The sequence below is a fragment of the Bombyx mandarina genome, chromosome 15, assembly GCF_030267445.1.
Source record: "Bombyx mandarina strain Sakado chromosome 15, ASM3026744v2".
Lineage (NCBI taxonomy): Eukaryota > Metazoa > Arthropoda > Insecta > Lepidoptera > Bombycidae > Bombyx > Bombyx mandarina.
In genome coordinates, this window is record NC_143221.1 from 8192984 (window position 1) to 8205264 (window position 12281).

The 12281-nt window shown below is 36.7% G+C and overlaps 2 protein-coding genes across 25 annotated transcripts in view; one reads left to right on the top strand and one right to left on the bottom strand.

Annotated features, from left to right (window-relative positions):
• Positions 1-10670, top strand: LOC114249389 (uncharacterized). Of its 9 annotated transcripts, XM_089733239.1 has the most exons (14): positions 6-325; positions 537-632; positions 795-895; positions 1657-1849; positions 2260-2368; positions 2444-2578; positions 2635-2810; positions 3914-4107; positions 4402-4479; positions 4557-4718; positions 5587-5757; positions 6852-7038; positions 9831-9854; positions 9933-10670. In XM_089733239.1, exons 1-14 carry the CDS (start codon positions 169-171, stop codon positions 10019-10021), a joined length of 1872 nt encoding a protein of 623 aa, XP_089589365.1. In that variant the 5' UTR covers positions 6-168; the 3' UTR covers positions 10022-10670. The 9 variants fall into 9 exon arrangements, with proteins under 9 accessions (XP_089589366.1, XP_089589364.1, XP_089589365.1 ...); XM_089733240.1 differs by lacking the exon at positions 9831-9854 and having other exon boundaries at positions 1-325; positions 2659-2810; XM_089733238.1 differs by lacking the exons at positions 9831-9854; positions 9933-10670 and adding an exon at positions 7366-7589 and having other exon boundaries at positions 1-325; positions 2659-2810.
• Positions 10620-12281, bottom strand: part of Rim (Rab3 interacting molecule) — a 27693-nt gene continuing 26031 nt past the window's right edge. For 8 of the 16 annotated variants that reach the window (XM_089733217.1, XM_089733222.1, XM_089733219.1 and 5 more), the window contains 3 exons: positions 12022-12219; positions 11056-11194; positions 10620-10966 (listed from right to left, as the gene is read on the bottom strand). In XM_089733217.1, coding sequence (XP_089589343.1) covers positions 10875-10966; positions 11056-11194; positions 12022-12219 — 429 coding nt within the window. In that variant the 3' untranslated portion in view covers positions 10620-10874. The remainder of the gene's footprint in view (positions 10967-11055; positions 11195-12021; positions 12220-12281) is intronic. The other 8 variants (XR_016324234.1, XM_089733220.1, XM_028182934.2 and 5 more) reach the window with 4 other exon arrangements.

Below are 12281 nucleotides of genomic sequence, written 5' to 3' on the forward strand. Positions count from 1 at the left end.
ATGTCATAAAATCATAAAAAGAATAAACTCGGTGAAAAAAGGCGATGTGTCAAAACTATACAGGTTTTCTGATAAATTTCTGAAAATGTTCATTGTTTTTCTTCAATTGTTGTTTAAATATCAATAAATATACAATCTGTGCTGTTTGCACGCTGTTAGATCACGAAAATGGAATCGGACCCTGCTACTCACAGCGATTCTCACGATGGCGCGGAAGTGTCGCCTCAAGCCGATAACCAGGATAACCAGGTTGCCGATACTATCGATGATTTGCCTGACAATAATTCAGCAAGTGACGATGTGACCACTGAGCCTGAGGAACTTGGTTTGTATTTTCATTTTTAGATATGTACCGTTGTCATTCGCGTTTACGATTTTAGTTGATTTGCTTGCATCGGTACCGTTGTTTTACGTATTGTAGAAAGTGCTTAGATACTATTTACTTCGTTTATTTATATGTTTCATATAAAAAAAGATATGTGTGGCTTTGCAGTATCCAGTTTCTGTAGATTAGTAATTTTGCTTCTATCATATAGCTGCGAATGGTGGTCCAACTAGCAGCAGCGATGTTTTGGACGTAGAGCCTTCTATTGCACCTCCTGCTCAGGAAGAGCATCCTGTAGTTGAACAAGGTAACAATATCTCTGACTATAATTAGAACATTAGCAGAAATAGATGTTATAAAAAATGTTATCAATTTTAAATGAGAAAATTTTAATATTCGTTTATTTCCTTGCTCAAAAATGTAGCAAATGAAAAGATAGTTAATGTGAATAAAAATTAATATTGGTCAGGTAATGCAGATGCTGAAGATGAAATGGACATAGATGAAACTGCTTCAGGTGCTATGAACGAGGAATCAGCGTATATCGGAGATAATTGTCTTTCTACACCTGTAAGCTTTTTTTTTAAACTCACTTAACTCATGCCTCTTATTTGTAAGAAGTAAGCTTTTAATAATAATTAATTTCTAAGAAGCAGCTACCTCTTGTTTAATTGATCTTGAGTATTTAGATGCAAGATAAGATGGACTGACAGACCTCATTAGAGCTGTTAGAGCTTAGTAGTGAAGTCTGTTAGTCCCAATACTGTAAGTAGCTCAAAATATCAAGAATGTCTAACTTATAAAAAAATTGCAATTTTTTTTTTAATTCTGACACTTTTATGCATATTTATGTTATTTAATGAGAGGTTATTTAAAAGTTATCAGTATTTGCAGTTATAGAGAGAAAACAGCAAATTTCTTATAATTGCAGTGATTGATCCCTTCTTATTTTCTTTCTACAAATTTTTGTTGAGTCATAATTTGGCTGTAAAGTATGCTTGTGTTCTAATCTGAAGGAAAAATTAGACAGCAATCTATTCCACTGTTAATTGTATATTCTATTCATTCCTATTATTACTGTTTAAATAGGGCATTCTTAATCTGGCTGTTAAGAATAAATTTAAAATTACTATAATGTTCCCGGTTTGTGGCACACTACACTAGTACGTAGTAAACAGATTATTGCAGTTGGTTTGATTTTTACAATCATTAGACAGTTTATTGTGGCTTTTTAAATTGAAGTAATTAAAATTAAATTGAAGCAATTGAATCCTATTACGACATTGAAAACTGTTGGCAAAAAGGCATTAATTTAAAAAAAATATGTTCAGGCAGATACTGAAGAGAATTCGCCCCAAAATGATCAAGACAATCAACTAGATTCTATGATAAAGGAGCCAGAGTCAGAAGAAGCAGAGGGTCTAGGTGATGCTGAAGAGTCTCCTGATCAGTCTATCAGTTCTGCCATTCTACCAACAGATAGTGGTGTAGGTGAAGTTGAAGGAGCACCAAGCGTTCAAGATGGTAATTAAATATTTTTTTATGTTGAGTTTAACTTAATGAAAGTGTTAATTAAAAATAAATATTGAAACATTTAATAAAAATATATTTTTTAATTGAAATATGCAATATTTGTACATTTCTGCAACTTTGAAGGATCATTGTTCTTCTCTGCTGTGAAACACTAGGAATTTGGGCTATGCAGAATATATGAAGACATTTTGAACCAATTCCCGTGACCAAAACTTTTTCTTTGTATGAATTGTCCACATTGAAAAAAATATGATAATAAATTGGACCTGTCTCTGTCCTGTACGCAGGATGACTTAGGGTTTTTAACGACAGAAACAAAATCTATCTAACTAAAGTGGATTTTCAATGTTATTAATTTTTGAGCAAGAAATTTTTTATTTTCTCATTTTTCATTCTTATAGATGAATCAAGTACAATGGATGAAGATATAGCTGAAGGAGGGGTGGCCAGCAGTGATGATGTGAACGACATTAGTAGTGCCGCACAGGAGATACTCAGCACTGGAATAAGGTAATTTTATAGCTTCTTTTCCAACATGACTACTGTAGCTTACAAGATTGATCACTTTATTTTGGTGATTTTTAGCTCGAGCACTGCAGAACCTGGATCAGACATTTCAAGCAGCGGCCAAACAGAGCCGTCATTAATATCATCCACAGCCAATGGTCCAGGCATAGTACATTCGTTTTCGCTCACTCCTCAACAGCAGACCACAAACGAGTGAGTGTCGTTTATTATAGCAGAAGAAGAGCAGATGCAATATTAAAGTTCAATAGATATCTCAAATTTCTATCGAGCAGGTTCGGCGACGCTGATACCTCGGAGATGGAAGGCGCCGCCGACACGGCACCCGCGGGCAGCGAGTCGTCCATGCCGCTTCTCACCATGACGGCCAACGGATCCGCCGCACTCATCTCGCCGACCTCGACGCCGACGTCTACTCCGATCCAAGGTGTGAAATGACATTTTCTTTTTTATTGCTTAGATGGGTCGACGAGCTCACAGTCCACCTGGTGTTAAGTGGTTACTGGAGCCCATAGACATCTACAACATAAATGCGCCACCCACCTTAAGATTATAAGTCCTAAGGTCTCAATATAGTTACAATGGCTCTCCCCCACCTTTCAAAGCGAAACGCATTACTGTTTCACGGCAGAAATAGGCAGGGTGGCGGTACCTACCCGCGCGGACTCACAAGAGGTCCTATCACCAGTAATTACGCAAATTATAATTTTGCGGGTTTGATTTTTATTACTTGATGTTATTCCTTCACCGTGGAAGTCAATCGTGAACATTTGTTGAGTACATATTTCATTCGAAAAAATGGTACCCGCCCGCGGGATTCGAACACCGGTGCATCGCTCAACACGAATGCACCGGACGTCTTATCCTTTAGGCTACGACGACTTCCAAAAGTGGTGTGGTGTGGTTTTAATTCTTGACGGGACAAGACACACACTTTTTATTGTACTGTCTATTCATTGAAACAAAATAACAAACTGTTGATGAAAATGAGCAAAAACTTGTTTTTAGATTTTAAAACTAGATACACATATTTATATACATACGCATTGAACATGTCCTTCTTCAAACAAGGCTTGCAGAGATTACTCAGCGGTAGGCAGCGATTTGGCGGTGCTCATCGTATTGCTGACGTATATATATTTTTATGGTGATGGAATAGGAATTCGAGATAAAGCATAATTTAATATGAGTAAACCTGAAGAAAAATGGTTCTTCTTCTTTTTCTCCAACTTATCCCACTAGGTGGGGTCTGTACAGCCAAATTTTCTCTTCCATTCTCTTCTATCAGCCGTCATCTCAACACTCACTCCTCTCTCTCTCTCTCTCATATCTTCATTCACACACTTCATCCGTGTCTTCTTCGGTCGACCTCTTCCTCCTCTACCTTGCACTACCATTTCCATACATCTCCTAGTCACATGCATCTTCTCTCTACGCTTCACATATCCATACCACGCTGAAGAAAAATGGTTAATTGTTAGTTGATCTTTGGTGAAGACCAACGTCAATAAGAGCGGTTCGGTGTCTTAGGTGAAGAGGGCGGGGCTACGTCGGTGTCGTCATCGGTGGGTGCGGCATGTGCGGCAGATGCGGCAAGTGATGTCGGCGCGGCGTCCGCGGCGAGCGGCGAGGCGGAAGGAGCCGTGAGCAGCACCCTCCCCTCCACCATCGCTGCGCACGCTCTTGCCACACTCGCCAGTGCTGCTCTTCACCATCACGAACAGGTTCGTGTCGAAATCGTCATAAAATGTGTGGTGACGTGGGACACCAGATAGGAACGAAGTTCCTTATTATAAAAATATTCATTACTAATTTGTACGTTATTACAAAGTTAAGTCGTACACTGTGTGTATTACTAATAAAAATCTTACGTTACGGACTTTTTTTCCCGGTTAGAGTATCCTTCCGCATCCTATCCGCATAAGGAACTTCGTTCCAAAAAGTTATCTTAGAAATTTGAAGAACTCGATATTCATACTACTCTCATACTATTCATAATACTCTCGGATTTAAAACAGGCCGAACCAGAAGAGCCCAAGAAACACGACGAGGACGCTTGGTACACGGTTGGCATCGTCAAAGGAACTACGTTTACGGTATTAAATTTTATTACCTTACACATTCTGAAATCTTCCGTTCGAACTGTATCCTAGCTGATATTCCTCTGTTTTAGGTTCAAAATTATATATCGGATCCAAACATAGACTTGTCTAATTTATCTTTAGACAGTCTTCCCGATTTGACCGGGCTGCCGACGACGCCCCTAGAACATGGCACAGCCTATAAGTTCAGAATTGCTGCTGTTAATTCTTGCGGCAGAGGAGAGTTCAGTGAAGTAAGTCTTTTAAAAACCTTTTTGTTTTTGAGATTAATCACACGCACATTTGATTGTTAAATCGTTACGAAATTGCAATGGAACTAAAAAAAATTGTTCAAAACTGATCAAGCATAAACTACTTTTTGCTTGTCGTAGACATTAACTGTTATTCGCTTTTAAAAAAAAACAGTTTAAATGATCGTAATTAGATTGATATAATTTTTTTTAAATGCACTGGAATATTAAGGACGGTTCCAAATATTTTTTTTCTAAATTATATGTAATTTTGATGACTATAGAACAACTTTGTACTTAATGGTGTCAAATGTAAAGTTGTTAACAGATTTTTTTCCTACCTATGCTGATAGCCTTGAGAGGTTATATCAGCGTTACTGAACGAGTTGTTAACAGAACTAGCTACCATAAACTATCGAATTTGAAATCAGTGTCATAGTCATTACTAGCCTGTAACAATACTTGCATCAGGGCTTCAAAACTTATGAAATCTCTATCGAGCTTGGCACAGCTAATGACTAACCTGACCTTCAAACAGAAACTTATTAATATTTCTCAGGAAAAACAGTTAACATCATATCGCATATCTACTCATATCGCAATGCGTCTTTGCCTTTGAATACCAATTTTTACTGAAAAAAAAAGCCAACTGACATATTTTTTTTGTTACTGGTCATAGGGCTAATTTCTGCCGGAGTAGTAACAATTTGTTACTTCGTATTTCCTGTTTCTGCTACGAATCATGAGTTCCATCTTGAAGGAGACGATAGCTGTTATTTGAATTGTTGGAAAACATCTATAGGCACTTAACAGCGGTTGGGTTGTAATCTGATATAGAGCTGCAACGGATAATGTCTATACACTGTTGTAGGAATCTGCATTCAAAACCTGTCTGCCGGGATTCCCTGGTGCGCCATCAGCTATCAAAATATCAAAATCAGTAGAGGGCGCACATTTGTCCTGGGAGCCACCGCAAGTTGCTGCCGAAGGGATTTTCGAATACTCGGTCTACCTCGCGGTGCGCTCCAACACTCAGCCAAAGGTTAGTTTATTCTATATATATATCCAGATAAGCTATGCTCTATGTGACGTACTACGTTTTCAATAAAAATGAATAAATTTAAATATCACAAAGAATTGTTAATCTATGTGAATTCACAAAATAGACCTAAGTCATGCCAAATAATAAATTAAATAACTTTTTCCTGGTACAAAGATTACTCTCTTAATTTAGAGAAGCTCTTAATTTGTTGAAACAGATGAATTGATACAAAATTTTCTGACATGAAATAATAAGCAATTTTTACTTTCATTATTTAACTTAAGATTTTATTAAAATTATGTATGTAATGTATATATTTGACAGACTATGTGGTGTAGTAGTAAGCACCCTTGATTGATTTGTACTATGTTTCATTCAGATCAAGAACAAAATTCTTCGGAATTTATTCGAATGAGGTCCTTCAAGAAACTCATTAGTAGATTTTTGGCATTGCCGATATCCACAAGAGATTGTGATCATGTTCGTTCAAAGATGAGTTTGTCGCATGAGCATCGTGCCTTCGAAGGCAATATAACAATAAGTCCGTTGTTGTCTGATTGAAGGACCCTATATACGGAAAGTTCCAATCCGTCGTTTCGATCTTCGATCTGTTTGAAACGACGGATCGTTTTGTATGGGGTCCTTGAGCACTAACTACATCGTGTATGGACTTTTGGCGGGAACGCGAGGAGTGAAGTTGTGTGATTTGTTTTATTTTGTCTATTTAGTGCTTCTTCAGGTTTTAGTGTGTAATAACGGTGGTTTATTAACTGTCTAATATCTGTGAAAGTGCACAAAAGTGGGAAAATGAAACAAAGCTGCTGGACGTAACTTCACGGGATCCTCCAAAAAGTCCACTGAAAAAATCTCAGTAAATGACCCTCATTTTACTGAGATTATATTTCATCCCATATCATCTCATTTCATTTAATTTCATCCCAGTTGATTAATGTCTCAAATTAATCATCTTCATTTCACTCCATATTCTCATTTTTCATAAAATTAAGAATATAAATTAAAATAAGACATGACTTAAAGGTCTTAGTTACCAGGTCATAAAATCCCTTAAAAAAGGAAACATCGTGTATGCGCAGGAAGCGGCGAAGTCGCAGCTGGCGTTCGTGCGCGTGTACTGCGGCAAGGCGAACACGTGCGTGGTGCCGCAGTCGTCGCTGAGCGCGGCGCACGTGGACTCCTCCACCAAGCCCGCCATCATCTTCCGCATCGCCGCGCGCAACGAGAAGGGCTACGGCCCCGCCACGCAAGTCAGGTGGCTGCAAGGTCGGTACGCGTCCCGCCCTCCTCTCACCCTGAACACCTTACCTTCATTATTCATCTATCAATACGTTTCTTTCGATCTCGCATTATAATATAGCGTTATCGAACCCACAACTTAAAGGAGGTTCCATTCGTGCAAGAACTGACATTATTCAGAGACGAGTCAAATATTTTGCATGCAAGCATCTTCTAAATGTTAAGTTGAAGAAACAAAATTGCGATCGGCCCGTCGGATGCTGGGGGGTCACCGTGAGGCCGCGGGCGCGAAGCCGGGCCGCCATATATCGTAGTATACTTTTTACATATCGTTTGAAGAAGAACTTGTCATAGCGCTTTGGAAACAACGCGGAGGCGAAATCGTTCCCGAGTCTGCGGGTGCGTTAGAGAAAAAGCCGAGCCGCCACGTACAGTACCCGAATACTGTTTGGTACTCGGGTATTGCGACGCCTAAGAATAAGGAACCGTGATACGCAGGACTCGAAAGCTGGATTCGGGTATCGTGGATCGGGAGATTTTAAAAAACATGTTTTTTGTTTATTATTATCGTTTGCAACGTTTACTTTGTAGTATTTAAATTTGCTTATTTTTCCTGAAGTTTAAAACTAGTGGAGAACAGTGTGCTTAGTGTGAGTTTTTTTTACTTCTCGATCGCGTAAAAGTTAACCCAAATTTGCATGGAGTTGGAACAGCGCCCCTAGCGGCAAACGCCAAACTTCATAGAATTGAGGTTAACTTTTACGCGATCGAGAAGTAAAAAACTAGCACTAAGTACACAGATTTGTAAATGTCAAAATTTATGCGATTGTATCGGCAATGCGTTTTAAATACGAAAGGGACTGAATCCGCCGTTAATTACTGTTCTAATATTATAAAATATTAAATGTATTTACTTGATTTAATTATTATCTTAATATATCTTAGGTATATACCTATATATAAGTTTAAAACTGGGTGTTTATCATGAGTATCGTAATTTGAACAAAATATATTTTGTAAATAATAATATATTATAATAAAATAATATAATAAAAAAACATTCATTCAGAAATGAATACCATAGTCGTTTAACAATATTTTGTAGGTTTATTTGAACCTGGATTATGTGCATCTTTTTTTTTGTCTTATCAGTGTTAGAAACAGTGTAGGTTTGTAGTATCACCCTGATCGTTTTGGCCACAGATATATTGCTTTATTGTGTATCTAAAATAAATTAACAATATTAGTGGAGATGGATATGTTTCAATTGAAATTGAAAATATATTGTTCTTCAGAATTTTCCTGTGCGGCTAACAAGATGCGATCACTTTAATGATAAGACTGGTTATTAATGTAAATTGTGTTTTGTCGTGCAATAAACTCTCTCTGTACATCTCTCTCGTCTCTACTCGATACCACTTACAGAGAATTACGTTTGAAAATTTATTGTTTGAATTTTTCCAAATTTAAAATGTAAACTAATTCAAAATAAATAAAAAAACAGTTTAAAAACTACGCTTTAATAACAAGCCGATTAAAAATTTAATTTCATATTATTGTCATTAGTCTTGGATATGTGCGCAAATATCTTTTAATTAATTAAATGCTTATCTTCGAATTGATGAAAATAACTGAGATAGCAAGTATTTGCTTTTAAAATTAATTTCCATTTTATCTTTCAAAATCTAATTTAATAGAACAGGGACTGCAGCAATGCTTGATCTCTATACCTTACGAATATTATAATTTAAACTTGTTTGTATACACTTTTTTAAATTGACAATTACATTTATTCGTATTTTGAATTCTGGTTCTTTGCGTTCTATAAATTCTTAAATTTGATTAAATTAGTTAATGCAAATGTATGAATTTAGTATCTATATTTAATTTTCCTTGGCGTTACTACATTATCGGTTTTAGCATTAATATTCTGGAAAATATTCATTCATTACTGGAGGTAGGGCGTCTTGTGAGTCCGCATGGGTAGGTACCACCGACCTGCCTATTTCTGCCGTGAAGCAGTAATGCGTTTCGGTTTGAAGGGTGGGGCAGCCATCGTGCTGTTACAACTGAGACCTTAGAGCTCTTGTCTCAAAGTGGATGGCGGCATTTACGTTGTAGTTGTGTCTATGGGCTCCGGTAACCACTTAACACCAGAGGGCCGTGAGCTTGTCTAAACATCTAAGCAATAAATAAATAAAATATAATTTAAAGCTTCATACGTAGGGCCTTCTTCAATTAACATAATACACAAAAAAGACGAGCCCGTTGAGTTTTGTTTGTACCGCTTCCTGTCATCGTTGGCTTTTTTTTTATCAGCGAAGAATTCCTTTTCAAATTTTGTAAGTACGTATAAATTGACATGCAAATATAAAATAAATTACATTGATTTTAGTTTGTACTATTTCAAACGTGTATTTATAATTTTATAGTTGTCGAACTCACTCAGGTTATATTTATCAATGAGCAATGTTTACTAGATAATTGTCTACCGGATTATCTGAATTACGAAATTCTCTGAATCACGTAATCGACGAGTTCCCACATAAAGAATCTTCATTTTAAGTAAGTAAACGAAATCGGCGAAGAAGGCGGCTCCCTTTTTATTTGAAATGCATCGTGTATATTGTGTATTTAAACAAAATTTTAAGTAGAACAAGAATTGTATATAAATGTAAAAAAAAAATTAAATATTTTTTTAAATCTATATTGTAATGCTTGTAACCAAGTTCGGAAGAGCATAGAGATTGCTTGCATGTCTACGAACATGTCATGTACGAAATTAAATACAAATTTGTTTTATTTATCATGCATTATAGCGATACGGATCCAGTCACCCAGTGGTAGGTACAACATTTTCTATCCAGTGTAAGGATTAATTGAATAATATGTTTTTAATGTACGTTAATGCTTGTTCGCAGATATTAAATCCACTGGTGTGAAAAGAGCAGGAGAGGGAAGGTTACCGGGAGCGTCCCCTTCAAAGCAACCTAAACAAATAGTACATTAACTTTTTTTTATTGATTAAGACTACCCGCAAATTTAAATAAGATCATAAGAAGTATTCGTTACATCGTAGTGTTAGTTGAACATTCTGATCGATGATTCGTCTTATAAAATTCAGTGAAAGGAAATCTCAATACCTATACATATGTAATAAAATTCTAAATGGAAATATTAAAACGTTTCCGGGGGGATTTTTTTCATTCATTTTTAAATACATTATATGTTGCGTTATATTTTTCAAACGCGACACATTAAACTTAAGAAGCTGTGCCTAAAATTATAGACTTAATGAGGAGACGACTGACTTAGGAAGGAAAATAATGAAATTGTTTTTTACATATCCGTGTGTGTACGTTAAAGTAATATTTTAATTTTGTTCTAAATAGAGAGCAGAAGAGCAATAATGATAATTGTAATTAAAACCATAAAATTTCCACCGTGCTTCACTGACGTTGTCGCAACATAGTTTTGTTGTCAGGTTTTGGGAAGTGGTATGAAGTACAATAAGTGTTATTGAGACATGCATTGGACCGTATTAACGATACAGTGATACAGTGATCGTGGCAATAAGCTTAAGGTTCGTTTAATGGAAAGAAAAACTATAAAATGTAATTTGGCTTTTAATTATTAATTACATATTATTGAGTACACTATACACTTGTTTCATTGCTATAAAATGCTATCTAATCAAAACTTCGGTAGGCTTTTAAAAATAATACAAATCAATTTAAATACCTTTCGCTTATACAAAATTTCCTATATTCAAATATATTTTGCATTTTATTATGATTAAAGCAGTACCACTAAATTTTATTTCGGACAATTTGTAGATGTTATTTCTCCGCAATACCCCAAAATTATGCTCCAGCTGAAGAACATAATTCAGCTTTCGTTACTGAAAAACATAATTCAGCTTTCGTTACTGAAAAACATAATTCAGCTTTCGTTACTGAAAATTAAGAATCGTTATTGTCGGTAGAAATCATCTGAAGCTATTGTGCCGTAGCACGTTTGTTTAAAAAAAAGTTGCGATATTACCTACCAAAGAAGTAGTTCCAAATAGTTTGTACCATCCAATAACGATATTAGAAAGGTTTATGTCGTCCAGCATTATTTGGGCCACGCCCATAAATACTTTTTTCCCCTCGATGCGACCGTAGTCACCCCAAACAGTAACCTGAAACAAGAACATGTCTAACTAAACCTGAACTAAACAAATACCGAAATTGCAAAAATGGGACTGCGTTACGTAATACAATTGATGAAACTTCGATCTTGCCTAAATATGGTAACCAATTGACACTGGGAGCACCCCCTCTCAGACACAACCCACTGAGTTCCTCGCCAGATCTCAGTGGGTCGCGTTTCCGATCCGGTGGTGGACTCTGCGAAGCGCTGCTCTTTCTAGGGCTAGTGTTAGCAGTGTCCTCAGGTTAGAGCTCCGTGAGCTCACCTACTCGTCCGGATACGCTGGCAAAACCCATCGAAGTTACCAGCATAGGTAGGCAAAAAAGAGCACCTCTGAGTAATAAAAAGTTTTGACATAGAATAGACATGTGGGTAGACAATAAAAATATTCCTCAGTCAGCTGCGGACTTTTTGGCGGGAACGCGAGGAGTGAAGTTGTGTGGTTTGTTTTATTTTGTCTATTTAGTGTTTCTTCGGGTTTAAATGCGTAATGGTTGTTTATTAACTGTTTAATATCTGTGAAAGTGCACAAATGTGGGAAAATGAAACAAAGCCACGGGACGTAACTTTTCGGGATCCTCCAAAAAGTCCACTGAAAAATTCTTAGTATATGACCACCATTTTACTGAGATTATATTTCATCCCATATCATCTCATTTTATTTCATGCCAGTTGATTAATGTCTCAAATTAATCATCTTCATTTCATTTCACTCCACAATGTCATTTTTCATAAAAATATGAATATAAATTAAAATAAGACATGACTTAAAGGTCTCAGTTACCAGGTCATAAAATCCCTTAAATAATCAGTCACCTGCAGTACACATCCTTTGAAGTTTTCTCGAAACGTTAGCGTTTGCTGGTAGAGAGGGTCGAGCGTACGTCGTGCGGTTGTTGTCTTTGCTTTGGCTATACATCGCTTTCCGCTCACGAGATAGACCTTGACGTATGGCGCTGGAAGGGTTCGGCTTCCTTGCCTGGCTTGTAAGCCGCGAGCACGTATGACTTCCACCTGAAAATATAGATTGAACTTGCGTAAACCCATGTGCTCCACCGCGAGATAAGATAAAAAGA

What these genes read in the sequence shown, in the direction of transcription:
- LOC114249389 (XM_089733237.1), top strand. Translation starts at nt 169, where the DNA reads ATGGAATCGGACCCTGCTACTCACAGCGATTCTCACGATGGCGCGGAA. An exon ending in GCTCCAACACTCAGCCAAAG is followed by an intron (nt 5,758 to 6,851) that starts GTTAGTTTATTC and finishes GTGTATGCGCAG; the next exon opens with GAAGCGGCGAAGTCGCAGCT. An exon ending in GCAAGTCAGGTGGCTGCAAG is followed by an intron (nt 7,039 to 7,365) that starts GTCGGTACGCGT and finishes AACTTGTCATAG; the next exon opens with CGCTTTGGAAACAACGCGGA.